Source organism: Eptesicus fuscus, chromosome 2, assembly GCF_027574615.1.
Source record: "Eptesicus fuscus isolate TK198812 chromosome 2, DD_ASM_mEF_20220401, whole genome shotgun sequence".
NCBI lineage: Eukaryota > Metazoa > Chordata > Mammalia > Chiroptera > Vespertilionidae > Eptesicus > Eptesicus fuscus.
In genome coordinates this window covers 88,004,147-88,028,326 of record NC_072474.1, presented here as the reverse complement: position 1 = coordinate 88,028,326, position 24,180 = coordinate 88,004,147, and the positions used below count along the sequence as shown (strand labels likewise).

The 24,180-nt window shown below is 40.8% G+C and overlaps 1 protein-coding gene across 1 annotated transcript in view; it reads right to left on the bottom strand.

Annotated features, from left to right (window-relative positions):
• Positions 1–24,180, bottom strand: part of CORIN (corin, serine peptidase) — a 192,648-nt gene that overhangs the window by 30,144 nt on the left and 138,324 nt on the right. The window contains exons 11-16 of the mRNA XM_008140283.3: positions 18,032–18,263; positions 13,616–13,761; positions 12,660–12,767; positions 5,585–5,698; positions 3,467–3,577; positions 2,282–2,411 (exon numbers count right to left, since the gene is read on the bottom strand). Coding sequence (XP_008138505.3) covers positions 2,282–2,411; positions 3,467–3,577; positions 5,585–5,698; positions 12,660–12,767; positions 13,616–13,761; positions 18,032–18,263 — 841 coding nt within the window. The remainder of the gene's footprint in view (positions 1–2,281; positions 2,412–3,466; positions 3,578–5,584; positions 5,699–12,659; positions 12,768–13,615; positions 13,762–18,031; positions 18,264–24,180) is intronic.

Sequence of the window (24,180 nt, the reverse complement as noted above, 5' to 3'; positions counted from 1 at the left end):
CACGTCCCCGCGGCAGGAGTTGGTCTCCTCTAGCTCATTATCTTCATTCCTGCCCCATCCTGGCTGTGCAGCTTTCTGTCAATTCATCAAACACCCAAGTACACTGAAGAGTTTGAAGGCAATCAGAAAGTATAAAAATACTGAGATTATCTTTCCTACTCATTTCCTTGGAAGACTTACCACTACTTATCCATGAGCTCAGCCAAATAATGGCTATGATTTTCCAACTATAATGTTCAGATTTTCCTAGTAGTTCTTGGAAATAAAGTTATCGTTTTAAAAATGTAAATGTCAATTTGGATTCTAAATATCTAAAATACTGAAATGAGAATTTCCCACCACGTTAAGAAAATGGAGAAAACGGAGTAAAGAGATTTTTTTAATTCAAAATGCACAAAATATAGGTAAAGGAGGAAGCCAGCAAAATGTCCATCAATGGATGAATAGATTTTTTAATATGAGGTATACCTATGCAATGGAACATTATACAGCCATAAACAGGGATGAAGTGCCAATATATGGATGCGTACTATCATTATGCCAAGTGAACGAAGCCAGGGAATGGTGATGATTGCATAACATCATAAATTTACTAAACACCACTGAATTTCACACTTTAAAATTGTTAAAATGGTGAATTTTGTGTTATGTGCATTTCACCACAATAAAAAACTTAAATCTTATATGCAAAAAATTAGAAGAAACATAAAGTAGAATATTTAAAACAAGATCCCTTCTACTTGTAGTAGAACAGGGTGGCTTGTCAAAGAAACTTTTCTGGTTGTAAAATCTTTGCAGTCCCGACTTCCCCTAGAACTCTCAATGAAGTTCTCTGTCATTTTGTAATCTAGCTTTCATATTAAGAAATAATCTTGTGCCTTGGTGAGGGGAAAATAAAGCACTTTCAAAACGCTTTTCATTTTTCTCTGACTAAATCATATCCCATTTCATTTAGACATAATAAGGAAGTTGTGAAAATAAAGTATAATTTAATGGATCTTGGCAAATATAATTTTTCCGCTTTGGCAAAGTTTAAAGTTCTTTTATTATTGATTAGCCTCGATTACTCAATTTTCCAAAGATGTGGGTCTTTATGTGGGGAAAAATGAGCAGAAGATTCTGGGATTTAGATAATTTTTCAAAGTGGGATTTTATTTCTTTATTTATTTGTATCTTCACTCGAGGATATTTTTCCATTTATTTTTTAGAGAGAGTGAAAGAGAGAGGGAAAAAAACAGAGAAAAACATGGATGTGAGAAAAACACATCAATTGGTTGCCTCCTGCACACATCTTGACCAGGGCCCAGGCTAGGGAAGAGCCTGCAACCAAGGTACCTGCCCTTGACCCCTTGACCAGAATAGAACTGCTCTATCCACTGAGCCAAACCGGCTAGGGCTCTAACTGAGATTTTAAAACAATGCTGTTAGCTATTATTCCCTAACTGAATGGTTCATCATTGTAAAATTGTTTCAAGTTTCCTGGGAAATGCCATTAGTACAATTTTTATTCTAGTATATTATAAATCCATTTATTCCTCTCATTTCTACCAAATTATTTTCCCAAGAATCTCACATACATAGTGATATATATATATATATATATATATATATATATATATACACACACACACACACACACAAACATACACACACCCACACACTCAGGTATATATTCTAGGACCCTTCAATTACTGCTTTCCATCCCTGATAGAACTGAAAGAAAAAACCCCACATAATAGCAAGTATGCAACTTTCAAAGTACCTCTTTGAGTGTGTTTATAACAAAGGCAGAGTGTCTTCTCATCCTACTAGGAAGCAAAATGGTGAAATGTTCCCTGATGTAGCTTTCCTGCATTACTTGGGCTAAACTGAAATACCTGCAACATCAAGTTTATTTCTTAACTTATGAAACAAACGTGTGCTGCTTAAAAAGGAATGTTCAATACTCTCTTAGGCTGTATCGCACGATTTTCCAGCCAGTTCCTCGGAGGAAACCGCCTTGATGCTTTTATAAATAAGGAAAGCATTTCACGTCAGAAGTAGTTAAAATACAATTACTCCATTTACTTTTAAAGCTTCATCAAAGCCGGTTTTCCACCCAGGCTCTTCAGAGCAGGTGCCTGTCATTAAATGCGGTGCTGTCACCTGATTCATTTCCCGTGCCCTGGAGGGCTCTGTGTGAGAGCACTCCGTCGCTCTGCATTCAGAAGGAAGATATTTACAGCCACGTTCCGTGAAGCCCTCTGAGAAATTCATCAGTGCTACACACTACTGACCTTACCCTAAACCCATCTGCTTGCAGGCCAGCTGACTCAAGGTCTCCTGCCAGCCATCTGCACACACGTGGTGTTCTGTGGCAGACCTGTGAGCAGTCAGGAATGACGAGGAGTTCTCCTTTTTAGAGAGGGTCACTGAGAACAAAAGAGAAAACCCTAATTAAAAACATTTCCTCTCGTGAAACCAAAGGGTAACTTTACGTGCCTCTCTTCACTTGCATGCATTCATTTTTATTCATTTTCGTTAAGAACCTTTTGGTGAATACCTACCCTGTGAAAAGCACTGCCCTCGGTGTGGTGGAAGACTGAAAAAAAATGAATTAGAAATGCTCTCTGCCCTCAAAAAACTGAAGGTTCCAGTGAAAGAGACAGATAGTTCTTGTTTTTTTTTTTAGAAGACAGCCAGAGGCAGGGCCCATCCCCATGAGTTTACCAATGATTTGCATAATGATAAGAAGCTAGTTGTACCTTCACTCTTATCATCTCCTTTCAAAAAGCACGTGAGAATGCAAGTGTGTGATGGTGATGTTAATCTGGTATATGCATTAATTCCGATTCTATAAAAGAACATCCTCTGTACTTAACAAACTGCAGATCATTTGTGAGCATGAAGTCACAACACACATGATAACTACGATTTGGCCAGATGATGCCAGATGAGGTGAGAGCTAGAGGGAACAGAAAGAGTGATGAGTGTGGGATGATGGAATCAAGCAAATTTAAGATTATAAACTGAACTACTGGAGGTATTGATGGGAGATGTCTTTAGGCTCTTCCACAGGGAGAAGTAATAGTTACAAGTCCCATCTGGATGTGGAGCGAGTGTACAGAGAAGATGGGAGGGCCCCTTTAATATCCCATTCCAGGAGGTGTCAATAACACAAGAATAGCAGAGTATCGATCGTGGCTGAAGCTGAGTGATGAATTTAGAAATTATAATCTATAACCACTTGAACTCAAGTGCTTTTACACAGAATGTAGATATTTCAAACAGAGCAGTAACTCGGGGGGAGTTACTGCTCTGTTTGAAATGTCTACATTCTGTGGCTTGGAAATAACGGATCTGAATCACCACTGTCAGCTTTAACAACAGTAAAGCAAAACAGATGAGCTTGGTTAGTGCAATCTGTGGAGTCACTTAGGACTCATGTAGCCGAGTGTACAGCAGATGGCAGAAGCAAGCAGCTCACCACAGTCCCATTCGTCTGAGCTGTCCAAGCAGTCCGCTTTACCGTCACACCACCCGTCACGGGACACGCACTCGTGGTTTGCACACTTCAGTTCATCCTCTTGGCAAAATGCTGGCACAGGGAACAAGAAACAAGAAGACGGAAACATTTTACAGGTAAATGCGATGATCACTAACAGGCACGCTGCCATTGGCCAGCAGGAACAAGCAAAGAAGGTGAGTTCACTGAGGCCTCCAAACAGGTGGCAAACAGACCGAGAGAATCGGTAAAATCTCACTTCCTAGATGTCAATCCGTACAAACAGCAAGCATTTACACAGAACTCCTTTCTCCGAGTGACTCGATGCTCTAACAATAGGACTGAAAAAGTCGTGCCAAGCAGCAGAAATATCAAAAATCAAAGAACAGGGTTAAAATCTGCTGTGTCACGAGCAGAGCACAGAGGGTGAGTGGACTGAAGTCACCACAGCGTGAGAACCAGCTCCGTCCACGTATGTGGATACTGTCTATGTTGTCAAAATCTCTACTAGCAAATGACTCTCTGAGAAACATCTGATTCTCTCCTGGGTTTTAAAAAATCACAGTGAGACTCCTTGGTTGCCTACCTAGCATCCAACTCCTTTCTTTCTCTTTTTTTTTAAGGAATCATGATTTTGTTCACTGCTCCCCACCTCCCCACGTGCACCCTGTGCCAAGCTCCAGAGGAAGATCCTGATCAGCTTAAGCAGGAGACAGCATTTTTCTGATCACAAGTATTATTTTTTTCTGAATATAATTATTCGTCCAAGAGGGAACATGTGATCCAAGATCAGGGTCTTGGCCTATGGTTTTGTGGGTTGTACTTTGCCAGATAGTTCCTGCCCATTCTCTGCTGGCCAGGCCACGGGTCCTACCCTGGATCAGAGGTGGCTGGAGGACCCAGCCTCTTTTCCTATTTAATTCTCCCTGGGAAGTTGCATTTCAGCTGTTCAGGTGGGGTCATTGCTGGTCCACACAAAGGCTCCTGCCTTAGCAGGACCCTGCTCAAATGTGGCGAACCTGAGCGAATCCCTAACTGATGTTGGAGAGATGAGGGCAGGCTTCTCCTTTCTTCCCACTGGATATGATCAAGGAGGCATGGCACCCCAGGTGCTCTTGACCCAGTGGGAGTCAGCCCGAGGTCAAGCCCAACTAAGAGAATCATGGAAGTGCTGAACTCCCACATCCAGCCTCAAGAATCCCTCTTACACTTGACTTTTTCTATGATAATAGGTTACATATAATATAGACTATAATAAAGATAATAAGTATCTTTATTGTTTAAGTTGACTTGAGCTGGGCTTTCTATAACCAGTAGGTAAGACATCTTAAGAGGTCTAAATATTTTTCTGATTCTAAAAAATGTGGCCATTCATTTAGAAAAGGTAGAAAATACAAAAATTAAAAATTAAAAAAGCCACAAAAACTTAATAATTCAACCACCCAGGGGGTTATAATTGTGAACTTATTACCTTCTGATCTTTTTCTATATGTGGATCTATGTACTTTCAAAACTCAGGAAAATAGTACACATAATACTTTATATTTTGTTTTATTCGCCTAATGGTACGTAATGAACCTAGGAGAAATTAGTCCTATAACTTGGTTTTTAATTTTTGCATATTATTTCATTTTATGTCCCCATATTTTTGGATATTTGTAGTATTTTAATTTTTTATATGTCATAAATAATCTCTCTCTCTATATATATATATATAAAAGCCAAGCAACTGGAACAACTGGAATGACCAGTTGGTATGACGCACACTGCGGCTGGCCAACTGGCCCTTCCCCCGGCTGGCCAACCTCCTGTGGCCCCTCCCCTCAGCCAGCCCCAAGTGGGACGGGCTGGCCGGACCCCACCTGTGCACAAATTCATGCACCAGGCCTCTAGTGTTAGTATAATATCATTGTGAATAAATGTATACTTGTTTGACTGTCTTCTTGGCATATATTCTTACAAGTGCAGTTTTGGTAAAAAAAAAAAAAAAAAAAAAAAGTCTGAACATACTAAAAGCTTTTGACATATATTTCCCAATTTCTACCTTCTATTCACAATGAGAGGTAATTTTGTGTGTTGACAAGTTCCTGTAAGACTCACCGCAGTTTATTTCGTCCATATTATCGGGGCAGTCTGGGAACCCATCACAGATGACTGTGCTCTTCAAACACTGTTTGCTGGATGGACATTCCCACAAACCTCTCTCTTTACAGCCTGGAGACAGAAGAGAAGGTAATTTGCAATAGATGTGGAGGTGAAAATAAAGATGAATGTGATCAAGCTACGTAGAAAAATGACAACAGAAAGGCCTGATTTCTTTTTTCTTAAAGAGTGTCTACCATAAACATGTGATCTTGAAAGTAGAAATAGTTGATACTCTCCATCCTCCAATATAAGGAGTACAGCTCTGCTAAGAGAAGATCAAATGTGAAGTATAAAAAATGGGGGGGGGGGGGATGAAAAAGCAATTATACATTAACGTTCAAGTTTAACTATTCCTTTTGCTTTCTTAGTCAACTTGCCAACACATAAGACTCATCTATAAAATGGCGAGTTATGCTTTTAAGCAAAGATGCCAAAACCTAGTAATCTACATGCATATTGTCTAAAAATGTAATTTCAGTCCACAAAATGCACAGGCCATCTGTGTGTGTAGCAAAAGAGGCCCCTCCTATGCCAAACAGCTACAAAACAAGTTTCAGAGCCAGTAGGAAAGCCATCACTTACTTTAGTAATGTAGCCAGAGATCTAAGGTTACAAACTTTATCAGTTAAAATGGAAATGAGCACATTTGCACCAGATCGAGACTATAAGCTTGAATTGTAATTTGCCTCTGAAACAGAAGCACTTGCGATGAACTTAATGATGTTTGAATCAAGCACAGTGTGTGTCCTATGTCTGCTAAAACATGCCAAGAGTCTAATGTGTTCTTTTTAAAAATATATATATTTTTTTATCGATTTCAGAGAGGAAGGGAGAGGGAGAGAGAGAGATAGAAATACCAATGATGAGAGAGAAGCGTTGATCAGCTGCCTCCTGCACGCCCCGCACTGGAGCCGGCAACCCAGGCATGTGCCCTGACCTGGAATTGAAGACTCAACCTCCCAGTTCACAGGTTGATGCTCAACTACTGAGCCATGTGGCCTGGGCTCTAATGTGTTCTTGTCACTCCAGTTAGACCCCTAGCCCTCCTCAGGCTAGAAGGTGCATGAAGGAAGAGGCCACGGGGCATTCATGTTTGGGTACCTTTCACCCCTGCCTACAACAGTAGCTATGCCCTTGGCAGCCCTCAACCAACATGTATTTTATTTTATTTTAAAATGTATCTTTATCATTGAAAGTATTACAGATGTCCCCTTTTCCCCCTGTCATTGACCCCCTCCACCCACACCTGCCACCCGCCCCTCAGGCCTTCATCGCACTATTGTCTGTGTCCATGGGTTATGCATATTCTTATAATAAAGAGCTAATATGCTAATTAGACCAAACAGCAGAACAACCATCCAGATGATGCCGGGGCTGCGAGGGCCAAGGCAGCCAGGGCTGCGAGGACAGAGCCCCTTGCACGAATTTCATGCATCGGGCCTCTAGTCTATGTATATAAAAGCCTAAGCGACCGTCATGACCGAATGAGCGGGACGACCGGAATGACCAGTTGACCGGTCGCTATGACACGCACTGGCCACCAGGGGGCAGACGCTCAACGCAGGAGCTGTCCACTGGTGGTCAGTGCGCTCCCACAGCCAACCTCCCATGGCCAGCCAACCTCCCCTGGTCTCTCCCCCTGGCCAGCAGGCCCCGGTCGGCAGGCCCCAGCCGGCAGGCTCCACAGGCCCTGGCCGTCAGCCAGCAGGCCCCCAGGTCCCAGCCAGCAGCCGGCAGCTGGCAGCCGGCAGGCCCTGGCCAGTCCAGCCATGATCAGGACTGGGCGAGACAGACCCAATAGGCCCTGATCGCCGGCCAGGCCTAGGGACCCCACCCATGCCCAAATTTTGTGCACCGGGCCTCTCGTATACATATAAGGTCTTTGGTTAAGCTCTTTCCTCCCCACTCCCCTTCCCTCTGAAATACGTCAGTCTGTTCCATGCTCCAATGTCTCAGGGTCTATTTTGTTCGTCAATTTATTTTGTTCATTAGATTCCACATATAAGTGAGATCTCTTACATGTGTATTTTAGATGGAACTTCATCTAAAATGGAACAAAAAGTCTCTCTCATTGCCAGGAAAGACTATTTAATTTAAGGTGAGTGAGATGAAAAGTACTGATAAAATGAGTGTGTTTAAAAAAAAATGCTATTTCTCATCTGACTTAGCACAAATAATTCAGAGAAATTTCATAGATGATTGACTCATGATTCTTGAAATCCATTATAAGAAAAAAAATACACTTTTCAAAATACTTATCAAGAAAAGTTACCAAAAGAGGAATTTTTACTGTGAGCTAAAATTAGATTTAAAGTGTTTCAGCCTTCAAAAATTCAGGAAATCAATAATGAGAGGAGAGTCTTTTACCAGCTGCACATTAGGAATGGTCTTAGGCCCGGGGACATCTGGTTTGGGAACTCACAGGAACATTATTTGGATTTTCAGCTAGCAGAGGATACAGGCATCATCTGGAACGTTCTGACAATGGCAGCCCCTAGGGTCCCAGGAGAACTGTGAAAGAGCCGGAAGTCTGCCCTCATGGCCCAGCCCCTGCCAAATGGCACAGTGTGCCACTTCCGCCGCAGAGCGAGGGAAATCAAAACAGAGGTGTCAGCATCCCACAGTGCCGCCTGCTCTAAGGGTTGCTTCTCTCATCACAGCCCCACTGTGCGCCAGTGGAGAAAGGGAGAAAAGGCAGGAGTCTTTCTGACTATTCACAAGGTCCCCTTCCTTCGCGTAGGAAGAAGAACGTGGACTTTTGGAATGAGCTAATGAAAGCCCACAAAAGTAGATCTTCTGAGACATAAGGCCTGCATCTCACAAAAAGTAATGACAGTAAGAGACATTTATGTTCCACTACAAACTCTAGACCTGACCACCACAACATCGGTATTATAATCACCATTTTACAAGTAAAATTTAGAGAAAATAAATAAATCTCTCCAATTGGGGTCCAGGTACAGATCTTTAGTTGTGTTCTTCCCTAAAAGGCGTGAGGGAAGCACAGCTTCAGAGTTGGACCACTGGGTCTGAATCCTAGCCCCAATCTGACTAGCTGTGTGATCTTGGATGAGTTATTTCTCTGAACCTCAGTTTCGTATCTTTAAAATAGTAATAATAGTGCCTGACACAAAAGATTAAATGTGTACTTGATAATTAATTTCCTCTTCTGTATCTTCTGTTTTGTAATAAAAGTTTGAGTGGCCTCACGCCTCCTTTGTGGAGTTATAGTAAAGCATATATGAGGTAGAATGAAAAGGTCAGGACATTCATCACATGGAAGACCGTATTGCTATTTTGTGAAGAAACCACCCTCTTTTTAAAGTGACATTTTTGGTACAATGATATTTTAGATGTATAATTTAAAAGGAAAAGGTCATGACTCCATTAAAAATTAAAAACAGGCTCTGCTGGCTCAGTGGTTGAGCGTCGACCTATGAACTGGAGGTCACAGTTCGATTCCCAGTCAGAGCACATGCCCAGGTTGCAGGCTCGATCCCTAGTGGGGTCGTGCAGGAGTCAGCCAATCAATGACTCTCTCTCATCATTGATGTTTCTATCTCTCTCTCCCTCTCCCTTCCTCTCTGAAACCAATAAAAATATATTAAAAATAAATAAAAACAGATATCATGGGATGGAGTGTTTAATGCAGCTGTAGGTTATGAAACCAAATAATCATTAGTGTCAAAATAACAGCCACCTGGCACAGAGATAATGACAACTCTCACTCTTCAAAGCTACAGTGTGATGCTAAGGTGACCAACTGGATAGAAAAGTCATTTGGAAAGCTCTTAAAATCAAACAGCAAACCCCACAAATCTGAGTCAAAGGCTTTTTAAACACAGCCTAAGGGGGTTTTGACTCCGAGAAAATGTTCAGGTTATATTTATAGATTTTATTTTATTTGAGCCCAAGAGGAGACCAAAGATAGGTAATGGAATGATTTTTAAGTTATTTGGAGAGAAACGGAAAGGCACATCACCACACTCAGGCATTTGTATTGTGTCTATCTTTCTCCCTGTGGCGTGTACGCTTTTATATGGAATGGTGATCAGTTAGGAATTGTGGTGCTGTGTTCATGTAATGAAGGGTTTTATTTCTACAGTAGAAATAAAGGAACTGTTTTAGCTCTATTCCCATGACCGCCCCATTGAGAAGCCTTGCTGCTCACATCACAGCCCAGGCACCACCTTGCTCCTGCTTGTAGCTCACCTAAATTGTAGGCACAGGTTTAGCAAAAGCTAACCTCAGTCTCACAAACTCACATCTATAACATGAAGGCAAAACTCAGAAATATAATTCCATTGTTATTTTCCTTAGCTCTCCTTTCTTTTATGTGATTCTCATTCATTTCTTTGCCCATATCTTTGCCTCTTCCTCCATTGCTTAGGAATACCTAAAGGCTTGGAAAATATTAGATTGGAAATCAGCTTGTTTCATGAAGTTGCTGGTTTCACAGGCAGCTCCATCTATATAGTATATTTCAATGAATGACAAACTGTCAGCCTTTAAGACAATGAAGTCTTCTGTACCAATAATGCTGATTTAACAATCACTCCTATTTTTTTAGGCTCCATCCCATAAAGCAATTCTGGAATGATGTGTTCAAATTTGCAAAGTTCTTCTAAACACTTGGTGAAAATATTCCCAATACTGACAGATTTTCAAATATTGTTTACATTAGCAATTGCGTACACAGTGAAAACGACTTCAACAACAAAAATTTACCACGCGAGCAGGAGACTTCAGAACATTGTTCATTGCTAAATTCTAATGCATATATTTTAAAGTGTACTTATTAATGGTATGCTTTGCCCACCATATTTCCCTGCTGATGTGCCAAAATGACTCAAAATAGATTCCCAAAACGTTTATTATCTTGTAACTAAATTAGGTAAGTCTTGTTTTGAGGGGAACCCCAATAATATTGTTGGAACTCCTGGGGGAACTGCAGATGTGGGAGACTGAATAGTTCATTGTCACATTCGTCAGTGAAGTCCAAGCATTTAGGTGCCTACAACTCCACAATGGACAGAATAAACAGAAAGACCTGAAGTTTGGGGTGAAGCCAGCTTTGCCAGAGCTGGCGGCTGCATTGCCAGGTGGTATGCCCACGCAGGCCAAGGACGCAGAGAGACAAACTGAGCAAGTAGACAACATGGGAACGGGGTGATTTCCCAATAGTGAGCCTTCCTCCACGCAGTTTCCTTATTTGATTTTGAGTGTCCCATCCTCCCAGAGCATCAGACATGCCCATTCTAACATGTGCACACATCCCAAAGGGGAATGTATATAAATGTTCTATTATCAGTCACTCTGGGAAAGGTAGTGGGTTTTCTCATGACTTACTAGTAATACTGTTGGAGCAATTAATGTAACTCCAAATGTATTAATTCCCCTCCCATTCTTAACTTTCCTTAACTAGAGCTCTCAGTAGTGCATCAATATTTTGAGTGTTTGATAGGGAGTAGAAAATTTCTATCATTTTGATTATGTGACTAAAGTGTTGATGAACACTCATGACTTATTTAGAAACCTGATATTTTAGGATGATTTAAAACCTATAGTTCTTCGGGTTTCTTTTTTTGCAGAGTATATTCTAAAACTCAGATATTTTAGTCCTGGTAAGACTCTTCTTTTAAACTAAGCGTTTAAATTTCTCAAATACTTAGTACCTTACTGCAAATTTAGGTCTATCCACCTCAGTAGGTACCACGTAACTGCTTTGAATCATCTAAGATAATCCATGTAAAACTGCATCTCAGAATACCATCACCCATCAAAGTCATAGCTAGCAAACCATTCAATATGTTCTCAATAAATCACTCAGATTAGGGATATTCAATAGGTTTTTATTTATTTCTCTACATAAAGACCACAAACAAGCAAACAACAGTAGCTTCTCAAAACACTGTATGTTCCTCCCTAACAAAATTACCCCAGTCATTGTACCATTATTCTGACAGCTCTAATTTTCTAGAAGATGCACTTGTCCATATTTATAGCAGCTGATAGGATTTCATTGATTGATTGTGACATTTTGTCTAGACCAAAAGGGCACTGTTTACTATGGAAAATTCATTTTTGGGAGCAAGGTAGTATTTATACTTAAAAGGCCAAAAGAATAAAATGATTTCAAAAGATGTACTTCCTTATGTGCTTTTGATGGTTTAAAAAAAAAAAGGTGTCAATTTTTAAAAGCAGAATAAGCTAAATCATCATAACCAAACTAATCTTTGGATAGCTTTTCAGTTGCTTTGCCTTACTCTAGAATATTGTTTAGTAAAAAGCATTGTCTGTTTTCTATTCCCTGACGCATTCTGAGGTTACAAGTACAAAGGTTTGCAGAGAAACAAAATGGGAATTAGTGCCACTTAAATTACTATTGGCATTTCTGGCCTTTCCATGAGTGATTTTGGAGTTCAAAGGCAGAAATGCCATAAAGAGTTTTGTCCTTTTGCCAACAGATGCAAAATTGGAGAGGGCATGAAAATAAATCCCAATTAAATTTCAACACTGGAGCCTGAACTCTGTCTCTATGTATCTAGATACCTAACAGCATGGGAATCATGCAAAGACGGATGACAACTGCTTTATAATCACTAGTAACAAAAATAATTCCTTATTTTCGTGAAGTACTTCTCCTTTTACTAAGGGTTTGCATGTACAGGGTGTCCCAAAATAACATATACATGCTTTAAAAGCTGATGGCTGAATTTTGAAAAGGAAATGTATTTTAATAGCCCCTGCCATTGTAATTACTCAAAGTATGTGTATACATTTTTGGGACACCCAATTTTTCATCGAGGTTATAAATAAAAGCGTAATTTAGGGAAAAATCAATAAAGTTAACAGGAAAAACACATCAATTCATGCCTTGCCATTTGATGATTTAAGAAGAAAATATATTAGCATTCAATCCTAATCACTACTTAGAACTATCCATGAACAGTTGATATTTCTTGAACCCAGTCCCTTATCCCAACCAGTTGTTAGTGTATTCAAGAAAAGCGCCGTCTCACACACATACCACAGTTTTCCTCATCGCTGTCATCGTCACAGTCGGGCTCGCCATCGCATCTTCTGGAGGCCAGAACGCACCGTCCTGAGTTACACTTGAAGTGACTAGGTGAGCATTCTGTTGAAAAACAATGGAACCCATTACTGTCAGTAAACAGAAACCCCAGGACCATCAGCTCATCTATCTACTTATGGTGTGGAATGTGGGCAAGGAGCTATTACTGAAGATAAGGCAGGTACTCCACGGAAGTTGAAACAGCCGCCTTCTCTCTGCTTATCAGCATCTTTCTCCTGCATCTGTTATCACTTCACCAGATCAGTGTTTACACTTTGCAGTAATTAACACTCTTCTTGAATGGACATCCTAAGGACTGGACTGCCGGAGCCTAAAATGCCTTGTGGAGTCCATGCTTCTACCTACCCAGCTGCCCTACATGTCACAGTTGTTTCCCACTCTAGTCTTGCCACCTGGGACTGGTCCCCCATTCCGTTTCTCCGCCTGAAGCTCATATATTGCCAAGATCTCCAAATGCTTTGCACTTGAAGGAACCAAGTCCTAACTATTACCTTCAGAAACCCTAGAAGAGTGGTTGGCAAACTCATTAGTCAACAGAGCGGCAAACCGCGGCTTGCAAGTTGTAGGTGACTGGCGAGCCGCAGTTTGCCAACCACTGCCCTAGAATAAGAGCAGCATCCAATGTAATGGGTTCTGTGAGTTAAGTGTGGATAAAATAAATACTTGCATTATTAAATTCATCTCTGCAATTCATTTTTAAAATAAAGACCATGTCTAACAAATAAGTACCAAGTTCTTCAAAGCAATCAATTTTCAAAGCAATTCACTGCCCTATGAAGCCTGAGTGGCAACTAAATATTAAAAAACAATAGCAACAGAGAGACTTTAAAAAAGGAGCTAATATGTTCATCCATATTAGATACCCCACAGAAATTAATTTATAAATTAACCTTCCACGTCTTCGTCAGGCATTAGGCAGGTTTGATTGTCTGAATTTTCCTGGGGAAACTGGTTGCAATCTGTGTCTTCAGGCCACTGTAGGCCCACGATCCCAAGAACAGACTCACAGTGTTCTTTGGAGTGTTCACACAGAGCTCTGAAAGAGCAAGGAAGATAAAACAGTAGAAGCAGAAATAACTGCACCTGAGATGTATGTTGGGAATCTGTGCTGGGTTTTAATACTCTGTGGATGTGTCTCTGTGGGTTTGGTGTATGTATTTAGTGTGCATGTGCATGTACTGGGGTGGACAAAAGTAGGTTTACAGTTGTATGTGAAACACAGTTTATTCTTGTACTATTATTTATTAATAATTGTATTATTTTCCATTTGCACAACTGTGAACCTACTTTTGCCCACCCCTCTATATCGATGCACTTGCACATAATAGGTATTTGGGAAACCAAAACAAATAATAGCTCTACAAAGGGAATACATCCCAGCAGCATACTTTCACCAAAAGAAACTTCACTGCAGAAATAGAAATATTGTGTTTTATTGAAATATGTTTGACATGTAACGTTGAGTAAATTTAACAAGAAAAACATGTTGATTTGATATGTTTATATCCTATATAATAAAGAAGTAATATGCAAATTGACCCTCACACTGTCGTACAAGATGGCGGCCCCCATGTGGTCAAAGATGGCCAGCAGGGGAGGGTAGTTGTGGGCAATCAGCCAGCAGGGGAAGGCATTTAGGGGCGACCAGACTGGCAAGGGAGAGCAAAAGTAGGTTCACTGGCAGGGGAGGGCAAAAGTAGTTAGGGGTGATCAGGTCAGCAGAGGAGGGCAGTTAGGGGCGACCAGGCCTGCAGGGGAGGGCAGTTGGGGGTTACCAGGCCATCAGGGGAGGGTAGTTGGGGGCAATTGGGCTGGCAGGCTGATAGATAGGCAAGCATTTGGGAGCCAGCAGTCCCAGATTGTGTGAGGGATCAGGCCTAAACAGGCAGTCAGACATCCCCTGAGGGCTCCCAGATTGGAGAGGGTACAGGCTGAGCTGAGGGACAAACCCCCCCCCCCCCCAGTGCACGAATTTCATGCACCGGGCCTCTACTATTTTAGTAAAATCTCTGCTGTAGTTATAGTTGGCACCCCTATCACATAATTACCAATTCTTTTTTTGGTTGGACTAAGTAAGATCTAGACTCTTCATGAGTTTGACTACAGCACAAGATTGCTGTCTATGTTCACTAGACTGTGCACTAGCTCTCCAGGACCTGTTTGTCTCCTAGCTGCGAGTCTATACCCTAACCAACATCCTGGACACAGAGTCCCTTCTCAGTTTTGCCCTCCTCATTTTCTCTCTCTCTTTTTTTTTAAGACAGACACATTCTCCAACATTTTTGTTCCAAGTTGGGAAGTCCCCAATATCGGTTTAGATAGTCTCCCACCAATGGTTATGGAATCTATACCACACCCTCAACCTCAGTGACCAGCTATGTGAGCCATTTCATGGGCCAACCTGTCTTACCTAAGGCATCCATCCCCTCCTTCCTTCCACATAGACCAATATTGTTGAAAAGCTTGGTACTTCTCCCAAACCCATCTATATTGAGTTCAAGTTTGTTAAAATAAAGTTTGCTGGTTATTGTTTTTTTTAAAGAAAATATGTACTAAGCATTGTGCTAGGTGCTTTCATTTGTGTTCTCATTTGCACCCAGAATATTATTAACCTGAGTTATCAACGTGTCTCATGAAAGATGTCTTTACTTACTATTGAGGGATGGGGGTAAGAATGGTTTTGACTCAATATATCATCAAGAAATTAGTTAAATAATTTTTTAAAAATAGACACAACTAAAGTAAGCTCCTGGGTAAATTTCTTATTTCCTTTTAAATACATTCTTATTTGTCAAAAGTCTCAAACTTTAAACTGTAAGTTCATTTCAACAAGGTAGGGAATGGTTAGCAATTGAATCAGGAAGTTGCAGATAAAGCTCTGTCTAGATTTAAGTCTGGACAAGACAGAGTATAACTCGATGTTGGTTTAGCGGAGGAAGTGGGGGGTGGGCGAGAGAAAGCCATGGTGTTCCCACATCCGTTTGGCAAAAACAGGAAGTTCAATTAGTGTTCGATAACTGTCTGTTGTATTGAACAGTTTGTTGTAGAGTTATAAAAGGTATATATAAATCAATTTTTGATACTTTAATTGATCAGATAATACCTAATTTATATGGAAGACTGTGTAGTGCTTGACTCTATCATTTCCTATTTTTTTCTATAAAATGGAAATAGTACAGCACGGCAACTGCAGGGGGCGCTGTCCTTATGGAAACACACAGCACGGCAACTGCAGGGGGCGCTGTCCTTATCCCTATCTGTGTGGTGCTGAGCCAAAACAGCAAACCTGCTGGCAGGGGTCTCCCTCAGAAGGTGATATTGAGGATGAGATGGCAGAAGTACCTTAAATTTTTAGCACAATGTAAGAACTTGAGAATGTTAGATTTTTCTGATTCATAATTAAAAACTAATTTTAAAATAAACAGGCTTGACCAAAGCAACTATGTATTGCTTCATGAATTTTAGGATAGTATTCGTGTTATAATATAAAAAGTATGTCCTCTAAATAAATATCAAAATGTAAAATTCATTTTGATATCCACCTAAAATGAAAGATGTATGTGTATGTGTAAACCTAAAACACAGACCTAAAGTATCTAAAAAAAAGTCCAACACAATGTTGACAGCAAAATGTTTTAGGATCAGCCTCATCTTAGGCATATTGATATGAAATTTAAGCCTGAAATTATAAATTATATGTGAATGTAAATTTGTTCCAGAAAATACTGCATTAGGGAAATTTTTACATACATATGAAAAGAAAGTCAAACACAAGAATTTCTTAAGTCCTATTAAAAGCAATTATTCACTATTATTGACCTTGCCCAGCAAAAGGGAAATAAGATTTAGAAATATGTAGAATAAAATGGGTAGGCATTTTATTAGTGGCACTTCAAAAAGCATTTAACAGAAACTTTCAGAATTATGTTTGCACAAACCAACAGTAAGTTTGACTCTATTGGAATGAATTGTTCAGTTCCTCAGGTCATTTTGAAATTTTATTGTTTCCTGCCCCACTCTCTAGGTGCCCCTACCTTGTCACCTGTTTGATATTCAGTATATAATTTATTCTTTTTCCATCTGTCCACCATATTGATATTATGGCTTTTTCTTAAACTTCTAAGTGACTTCTGGTCTCAACATATGGTTTCCATAGTTACCACTCACACGTAGACAAGCACATCTGTAGATTCACCCTTTGATGGAAAACAGCACCGGGGAGAGCAGCCGACTCCTAAATGCACGATCTCTGACTACAGCCCCTAACACCTGGCATAGAGGGACCACACTGTGCTAAGCAGCTAGCTGTGCTCGTGCCCTATCATCGGGGCTATTGTTTGTTCTGGGCTTACAATCAATGAGAAGCACGTTGCATTTTTGCACATTCGTTTCATCTCAAAACCACCATCACTATCTGGATTTTACAGGTACAGGAACTGAGGCTGGGAGAACCTGAGGAACCAGCTTCAGGCTATACACCAGGTTGAGAAGAGCCAGAACTTGAGTCAGACAGTGGACTCCATAGCAACACTCTTAACCCATAGACATCATTCATATCTTAAGTCCAAGCTGCACTCTTGAAATGTTGTCCCTTATTTAATTCGAGCGGGTATAACATTGTCAGCAATGTCCATCCCCTGTCCAGCCTGTGAAGCTGGCATTATGTCCCTTTCAGCCACTCCTTGTGTAACATAGCTAACCTCTGAGTGCTATAAGAAGTCAGCATTTTAGCCCGGCTGTTGTGGCTCAGTGGTTGAGTGTTGACCTATGAACCAGGTCATGGCTCAATTCCAGGTCAGGGCACATGCCTGGGTTGCAGGCTTGATCCCCAATGGGGGGTGTACAGGAGGCAGCCGAACAATGATTCTCTCTCATCATTGAAGTTTCTATCTCCCTCTCCCTTCCTCTCTGAAGTCAATAAATATATGTATATTTTTAAAAGACAGCATTTTTAACACATCAATGTTGCCAGGGAAAGAGGCAGATACACCTGGTCTTCTGCTAATTCACATCTTTCAAAACAGTTCTTGATCAACCAAAATGACACACATGTAATTTTATTTGATTAAAGTACAGAAACTATTATGAAAGGCAGTTTATACCTCTGTCATTCAGGAATGAATTCTTATTTAATTATTCATTTTCTAATTCCTGCTTCCTTACCTTTTAAATATGTAATTTGTTAAATACAGAGCTCCTTGGCAAGATACTTACTTTGTCTAAACTCAGACTGTCTTCCTTCCTTCGGTTCTCCCCAAGGGAAAATGAGGATATTTGAGGTAATAGGAGACACCCCACTGTATTACCTGCAAGGGGGGATACGTTGGCTTGTATTCATATCACATTTCGGTACCAAGATGGTGCAGGCAAAGAACATGAGATATTTGTAACAGTTGGTTTGAACAAGTGCAGGGAAAAGAGAGGACTCCCAGCTGATGGATGCTTCCTTCTGAGTCCTGTGGCCAAGGTAATTTGGGTAATGTGTATAGTTGTAGGGCAAATTCATGCAGAGCTCCAAGGTAATTGGTTCACATTGACCTACCAAGAAAACACATGTACAGACACATACATATATTAATTTCGCATATGTAACTGTTTCTTTAAAACTTACAAAATTTTGAAGTCTGCTTTCTTTTTAAAGTAGCTAAGAGACTAGAATACAAGCAGCATATAACACTGCTATAAAAAATTAAGTAATTTGGTTAATAAAGTGCCAGATCAAGATTCATTTCTGTGTGTGTGGCTGCTAACACAGTGCCCAGCACACATGATTTAGAAAGTCTTCCTCATTTTTCCCTTTGGCTCAACTTATCTGAAAGTGGATCTTTTTCATGATTCTTTTACTCACTTTAATTTGTTTTCTTCTTCTGATTTATTTATTGCTTCTAAACTGGTATGTTCCTCATCATCTTCATAGCCATTAAAAAAAACACACAATGAATTTGACTAAAGTGGGCATTAAATAATTTTTCTACATTTCATTGTTGGTTAATGGATTTAAATATAAAGCTGTAAGCCCAGCTGGTGGGGCTCAGTGGTTGAGTATCGACCCATGAACCAGGAGGTCACGGTGTGATTCCCACCCAGGATACATGCTCAGGTTGCAGGCTTGATCCCCAGTGGGGGGCATGCAGGAGGTAGCTGATTGATGATTCTCTCTCATCATTGATGTTTCTATCTCTCTCTCCCTTTCCCTTCCTCTCTGAAATCAATTAAAAATATATATATATTAAAGCTATGAGATTCGGGGCAGAGGAGCCTGAGATCTGTTAGCTATCATTTCCAAAGAGATAAAATCGGAACCCATTAGGTTGGCATCCAATGCTATTTCACACTCCAATGACACCCTGACTTTCCAGCCTCATTGCCTACGACTATCTGGTCAGCAGTATTTCCTTGGCAACACCAGATATTTTAAGAATTGCATGCCTTTGTGAGCCCTGTTAGCTCCTCTCTTACCCCTTTCTTTTTTTGACATACTTGTAATCACCCCTCAAATACAGTCGCAGTTCCAGCTGCCAGTATGTAGAGTACCCACTACCTGGAATGATCCTTTCCCATCCTCCCCACCAAGCTACTCCTCCTTAGTCTGCAGGACTCATCATAATCACCTCTTCCAGGAAGACTTCCCACTCCCAGTCTGAGTTTCTGCTGAGAGCCACAGCATCTCGGGCATGGTCCTGCCATGCACACATTGTCCTCTGCTGTATTCTTTACTACTCACACCACCTCTCCCCCCCCCGCCCCCTCCGCCCGCCCATGAAAGGTTTTTGAGAAATGAGACTACAAGTATTAATCTCAAAGTCAGCACCAAGGACAGTGCCAGAAGGTAGGAAGGAAGGAGAGGAGGAGAAAGTGTCGGGAACTATCCTAGGCACTAAATATATAAAAATAATAACAAGTATAGTCCCCACCATCAAGACACTCCATACTCTCTATAGGAAGACACACATGCTGGCAGCTGTAGCAGAACGTGAGCTACTGGGATGGTGGCAAGGAGCCCAGACGGACGAGGTGGAGCAAGGGAAGCTCAGGAAGCCTCACAGGGGTTTGGGTAGATTTGGGGGATGCAGTAAAAAGGCCCCCTCCTCCCGCTCTGTCCACAGTAGACAGACCCGAGATGAGAGGGCAATCAAGCGAGTGTCTTCTTAGGATCAGCCCAAGCTGACTGAAGACTCATGCCTGATTAACAGTAAGTATTCCAATTCAATGTAACCATTTCACTAGCCAGTGGTATGCACACAAATAGATTAGTAATGAAAACTGGGGTGAAATACTAAAACAGCTCCAGAACTATATCTTAAAGAATCGCCGAAACTGGTTTGGCTCAGTGGATAGAGCGTTGGCCTGCGGACTGAAAGGTCCCAGGTTCGATTCTGGTCAAGGGCATGTACCTTGGCAGCTGGTCGATGTTTCTCTCTCATCGATGTTTCTGGCTCTCTATCCCTCTCCCTTCCTCTCTGTAAAAAATCAATAAAATAAAAAATAAAAATAAAAAAAGAATCTGAGGGCTTCACAGGGATTATGTTGAGAAGAAGCCTGGCACTGGACAGATGAAAAGCTGTATGGACAAAGTGTAACAGATTCTCACCTTATGGGTGAAGATGTGACACAATCTTAAGGATGAGTACAGAGTGGAGAGAAGAGAAAGAAATAGAGAGGGTAGTACAGCATAGGAAACATAGTCAATAATCTACACTAATAAAAGAGAAATATGCAAATTGACCATACCTCCACGACACCCACCAGCCAATCAGGAGTGAGTATGCAAATTAGCCCAACAAAGATGGCGGGTTAATTTGCATAGGCAGGTGCAAAGTGGCCGGGTGGGGCGGGATGCCTGCTATGAGAGGGAGGGCAAGGGAGGGGGGAGTGGAGGGAGCTACAGGAGCCATGCTCTGGCCGGAGTGGAGAAGACTGAAGGCTCCGGCCGGAGCGAACACTGAAGGCTCCAGCTGGAGCGAAGACTCCAGCCTGCCGGAGTGAAGACTCCAGCCGGAAAGAAGACGAAAGGTGGCAGCCAGAGCAAAGGCCTGGGTCCTAGGTGCAGGAGGAAAACCAGTGCCAGCAGCCAGGGGAAGGAAGGCCTATTGCATGAATCTTTGTGCAACAGGCCTCTAGTATTGTAATAACTGGGTATGGTGTCAGGTGGGTACTGGCAATATCAGGGAGAACACTTTGTAAAGTATATGTTTGTCTAATCACTATACCGTACACCTGAAACTAATATGAAATAATATTGAATGTAAACTGTAATTGAAAAAAGGAACAGAGAGAGTATGAGGTTGGTTCAGTTTATCATTTCCTTTGATTTATGAAAGAGGAGGAACATTTGCATATTTTTATTTTAGATTATTTTAAAAATGAATGTTCCTCTTAACAATAAAAACAATACAAAGATGCATAAAGTAAAAGTTCATCATCTCCCACTCGCTGTTCTCTCACTGTCTCTCAAACCCTCAGATGAGTCTGAACCCTTCCTTGCTTTCCACTGCTCTTGTCTACACATACAAGACTTTACACACAAAGACAGAGTGTGTGCTCATTTTTGCCATAGTAGAATTGCACTATTCCTACTACTCTTCAACTTTTTGTTGCTTAATTATCTATCATAGTCATTTCCAAGTCAGTAGATGCAGCTCAAATCTATATTTTTTCTAATTTTAAAATTATAATTCCACTAAAATGGGATCATCCACACAGATTTTTATGCATTCCCTTTTTTCTTACATATGTCTTTCCTTTCTCTCTGCTCCCCTACCACCCTACCAATTTTAACTTTTTATTAGTGCATTTCATTTAGTTGATTAATAGATATATCACATGAATAATTTCCCCCCTTTTGATGTATGGAGAGCTTACTGCTTTTGATCTGGGATAAGATCTAACCTTTAAGTGTTTCAGAACTGAGGGGGATGAATGGATTAAGTTATTATCATTTATTATTCTAGAGATCTTTATTGAATGTTGGAAGATTGACTGAATCTTGGGATTTATTCCTTCATAGTGCATTCTTCATAGAGTGCTAAGCAAAAGAAATTCTCATGATATCTGTCAGCCTCAAATTCTATGATTTATGATACCAATAAGTTTCTTTATTGTATTAGACTCACTCCCTAGCCGGAGTTGCAATAGCCACTAGAGGGCAACCGAGTCACAAACATGTGAGAATGCTCAAATGCCATAGCACCATTTCCAATGTGAGTGACACAGTGCTTAGCACAGTATCCTGAACCTAAATGAGATTTCATGAATATCTGTTGAAAAAAAAAATGACCCTGATGGAGTCTCAGTGGTATTCGACCTTTCAAAGTCTGAGACAAGATTTATTAAACTCAACCCAAAGACGGGATCGTTAACTAAACAATGTTATATCCTTGTGAGGAAATACTCTGAAGCTACTGGAAATCATGTACTAAATGATGGTTATTTACATGAGAAAATGTCACTTTTCAACACCCATTGGCATATATAATATTCCAAGATTTATCCTTGCCTCAAACGCTGTCTCTGTCCTTATTATTTTTGAGATATAATAGACATAATATTATATTAGTTGCAGGTGTAGAACATAATGATTCAACATATGTACATTATTATTTTTAATAGTTTGATGAGTTATTATAAGGTGTACACCCTTGTAACTTCCACCAAGTTCAAGAAATTGAACTTTGCTGAGCATCCCCTTCCTATGTATATGTCTTATATCAACCTTCTCTACTCCCCCCAAAGTAACTACTGGGTACCAGAGTTATCACTCCCTTGTTCTTCTTTATAGTTTTATTACATAAGTATGCACCACCCGAGTTACTATTTTTTAACTTGTCTTTTAAGTATCTTATAATATCTGGGTTCCCCCTCCATGCCTTTATTTTTCCTTTAACTACTGAAGAACTCAGGGATCAGATCTTAGAATGTGCCAGATTTTGCTGCTTGCACAGTCTTGGTGCAGTGAAACACATTCCACTGCCTTCCCTGTTTCCTGAGCACTGATAACTGAATACAGAGAGAGAGGCCTGGTTGGGATTCATCCCTTGGCAGAAGGGGTTGCTGGGTTCTTTCATCAGAGGGCACATGTCTGAGTCCTCTTTTTGTGTGACATCTGCAGATGTCGATGCTCAATGCCTGACCCATTCAATCACTGCATCACCAACTAGTAATATTCGAATTTAATCATTTCTTTTTTACTGACTGGTTGGTGATGCTCTCACAAAGGGCTCATTTCTCTCATCTACTATTTGCTTCCAAGGACTGAAGTTCCCCGCCATTGTGGTGTTTGGCTCTTTACCAAACACCATATTATTTATTCCTTCCAACTAGAGAGGGCAAGGAGAGGGCAGAAAAATGCATAGACCTTGGCAAATTATTCAAGGTTTTGGTGTTGAAGAAAAAAAAATGCATGTAGAACTAAAGGTTGATGGAACACGGTGGAAAGTTTGGGAGAGCTCCTGAGGCATACAGCCACGGTGATCAAGGGAGCTGAGAGCAGGGAAAGACACATGCCCAAGAGCTGCTCTGTTCACCGGGTTCCCCCAGATGTCTGGACTGCATATTTATTACAAGGCAGAAGTGAGAATTAGTCCCTCCATGCGAGACAAAAGCTATGTCTGTGTTTTTCTGTATTTTGCCTCCCAGAAGGGCCCAAAGATGATAAAGACTCTGGACTATGAGTAGATGTGGTGATACTGTGATCCTTCAAGCCTATCAGTACACAATGTCATCAGAGATATAGTTTATAGGTTTTTATTTTTATTGTTGAAATTATTGCAGATGTCCCCCATTTCCTCTCTTTGCCCCCCTCCACCCAGACCCTGCCCTTACCTCCCTCTGGCCCTAACCACATTGTTGTCTGTATCCATGGGCTATGAATATATGTTCTTTGGATATTATATAGGCTTTCTTCTCATTGTAGTCGTTTCTGGGAATCTGAGATAGGTCATGCACCTTTTTGGAAAATTACGAAGACTTTTTCATATCCAGTTTTGGAGATGTCACATACTCCGGTGGCCTAGTCATGAGCAGTTCACTAAAGCAATAATTCTCAACTGGGCTGAACGTTGGGGTCAACTGGGAATTTTAAACATACTGATGCCTGGGTGCCACCCAGTATGCCTTCAGGGACCATTAGAAAGTTATATCATATTTTATGGGATGGCAAGAACCAGTGTCTTCAAGGACTAGAAGTCCAGTAAGACACTGACTCAAGCAGACCGAAGAGCCACATTCTCCAAATTCATATTCTCCACTGGAAGGAGCCAGAGAAAGAGTTCTGTGCAGTTGTGACTCAGAATCTAAGTAATTATACCTCTCTACTCATAAGGATCTTCAAATAGTCACATTTCAAGTACACACAGAGTTTTCTGAGAGGAGATGCTACCAGTCCATCATTACGGAAAATGTCTATGATCCAGAAGCTCTTTGAAAGATAAGGACTAATATCTTTACTCTAAACTGG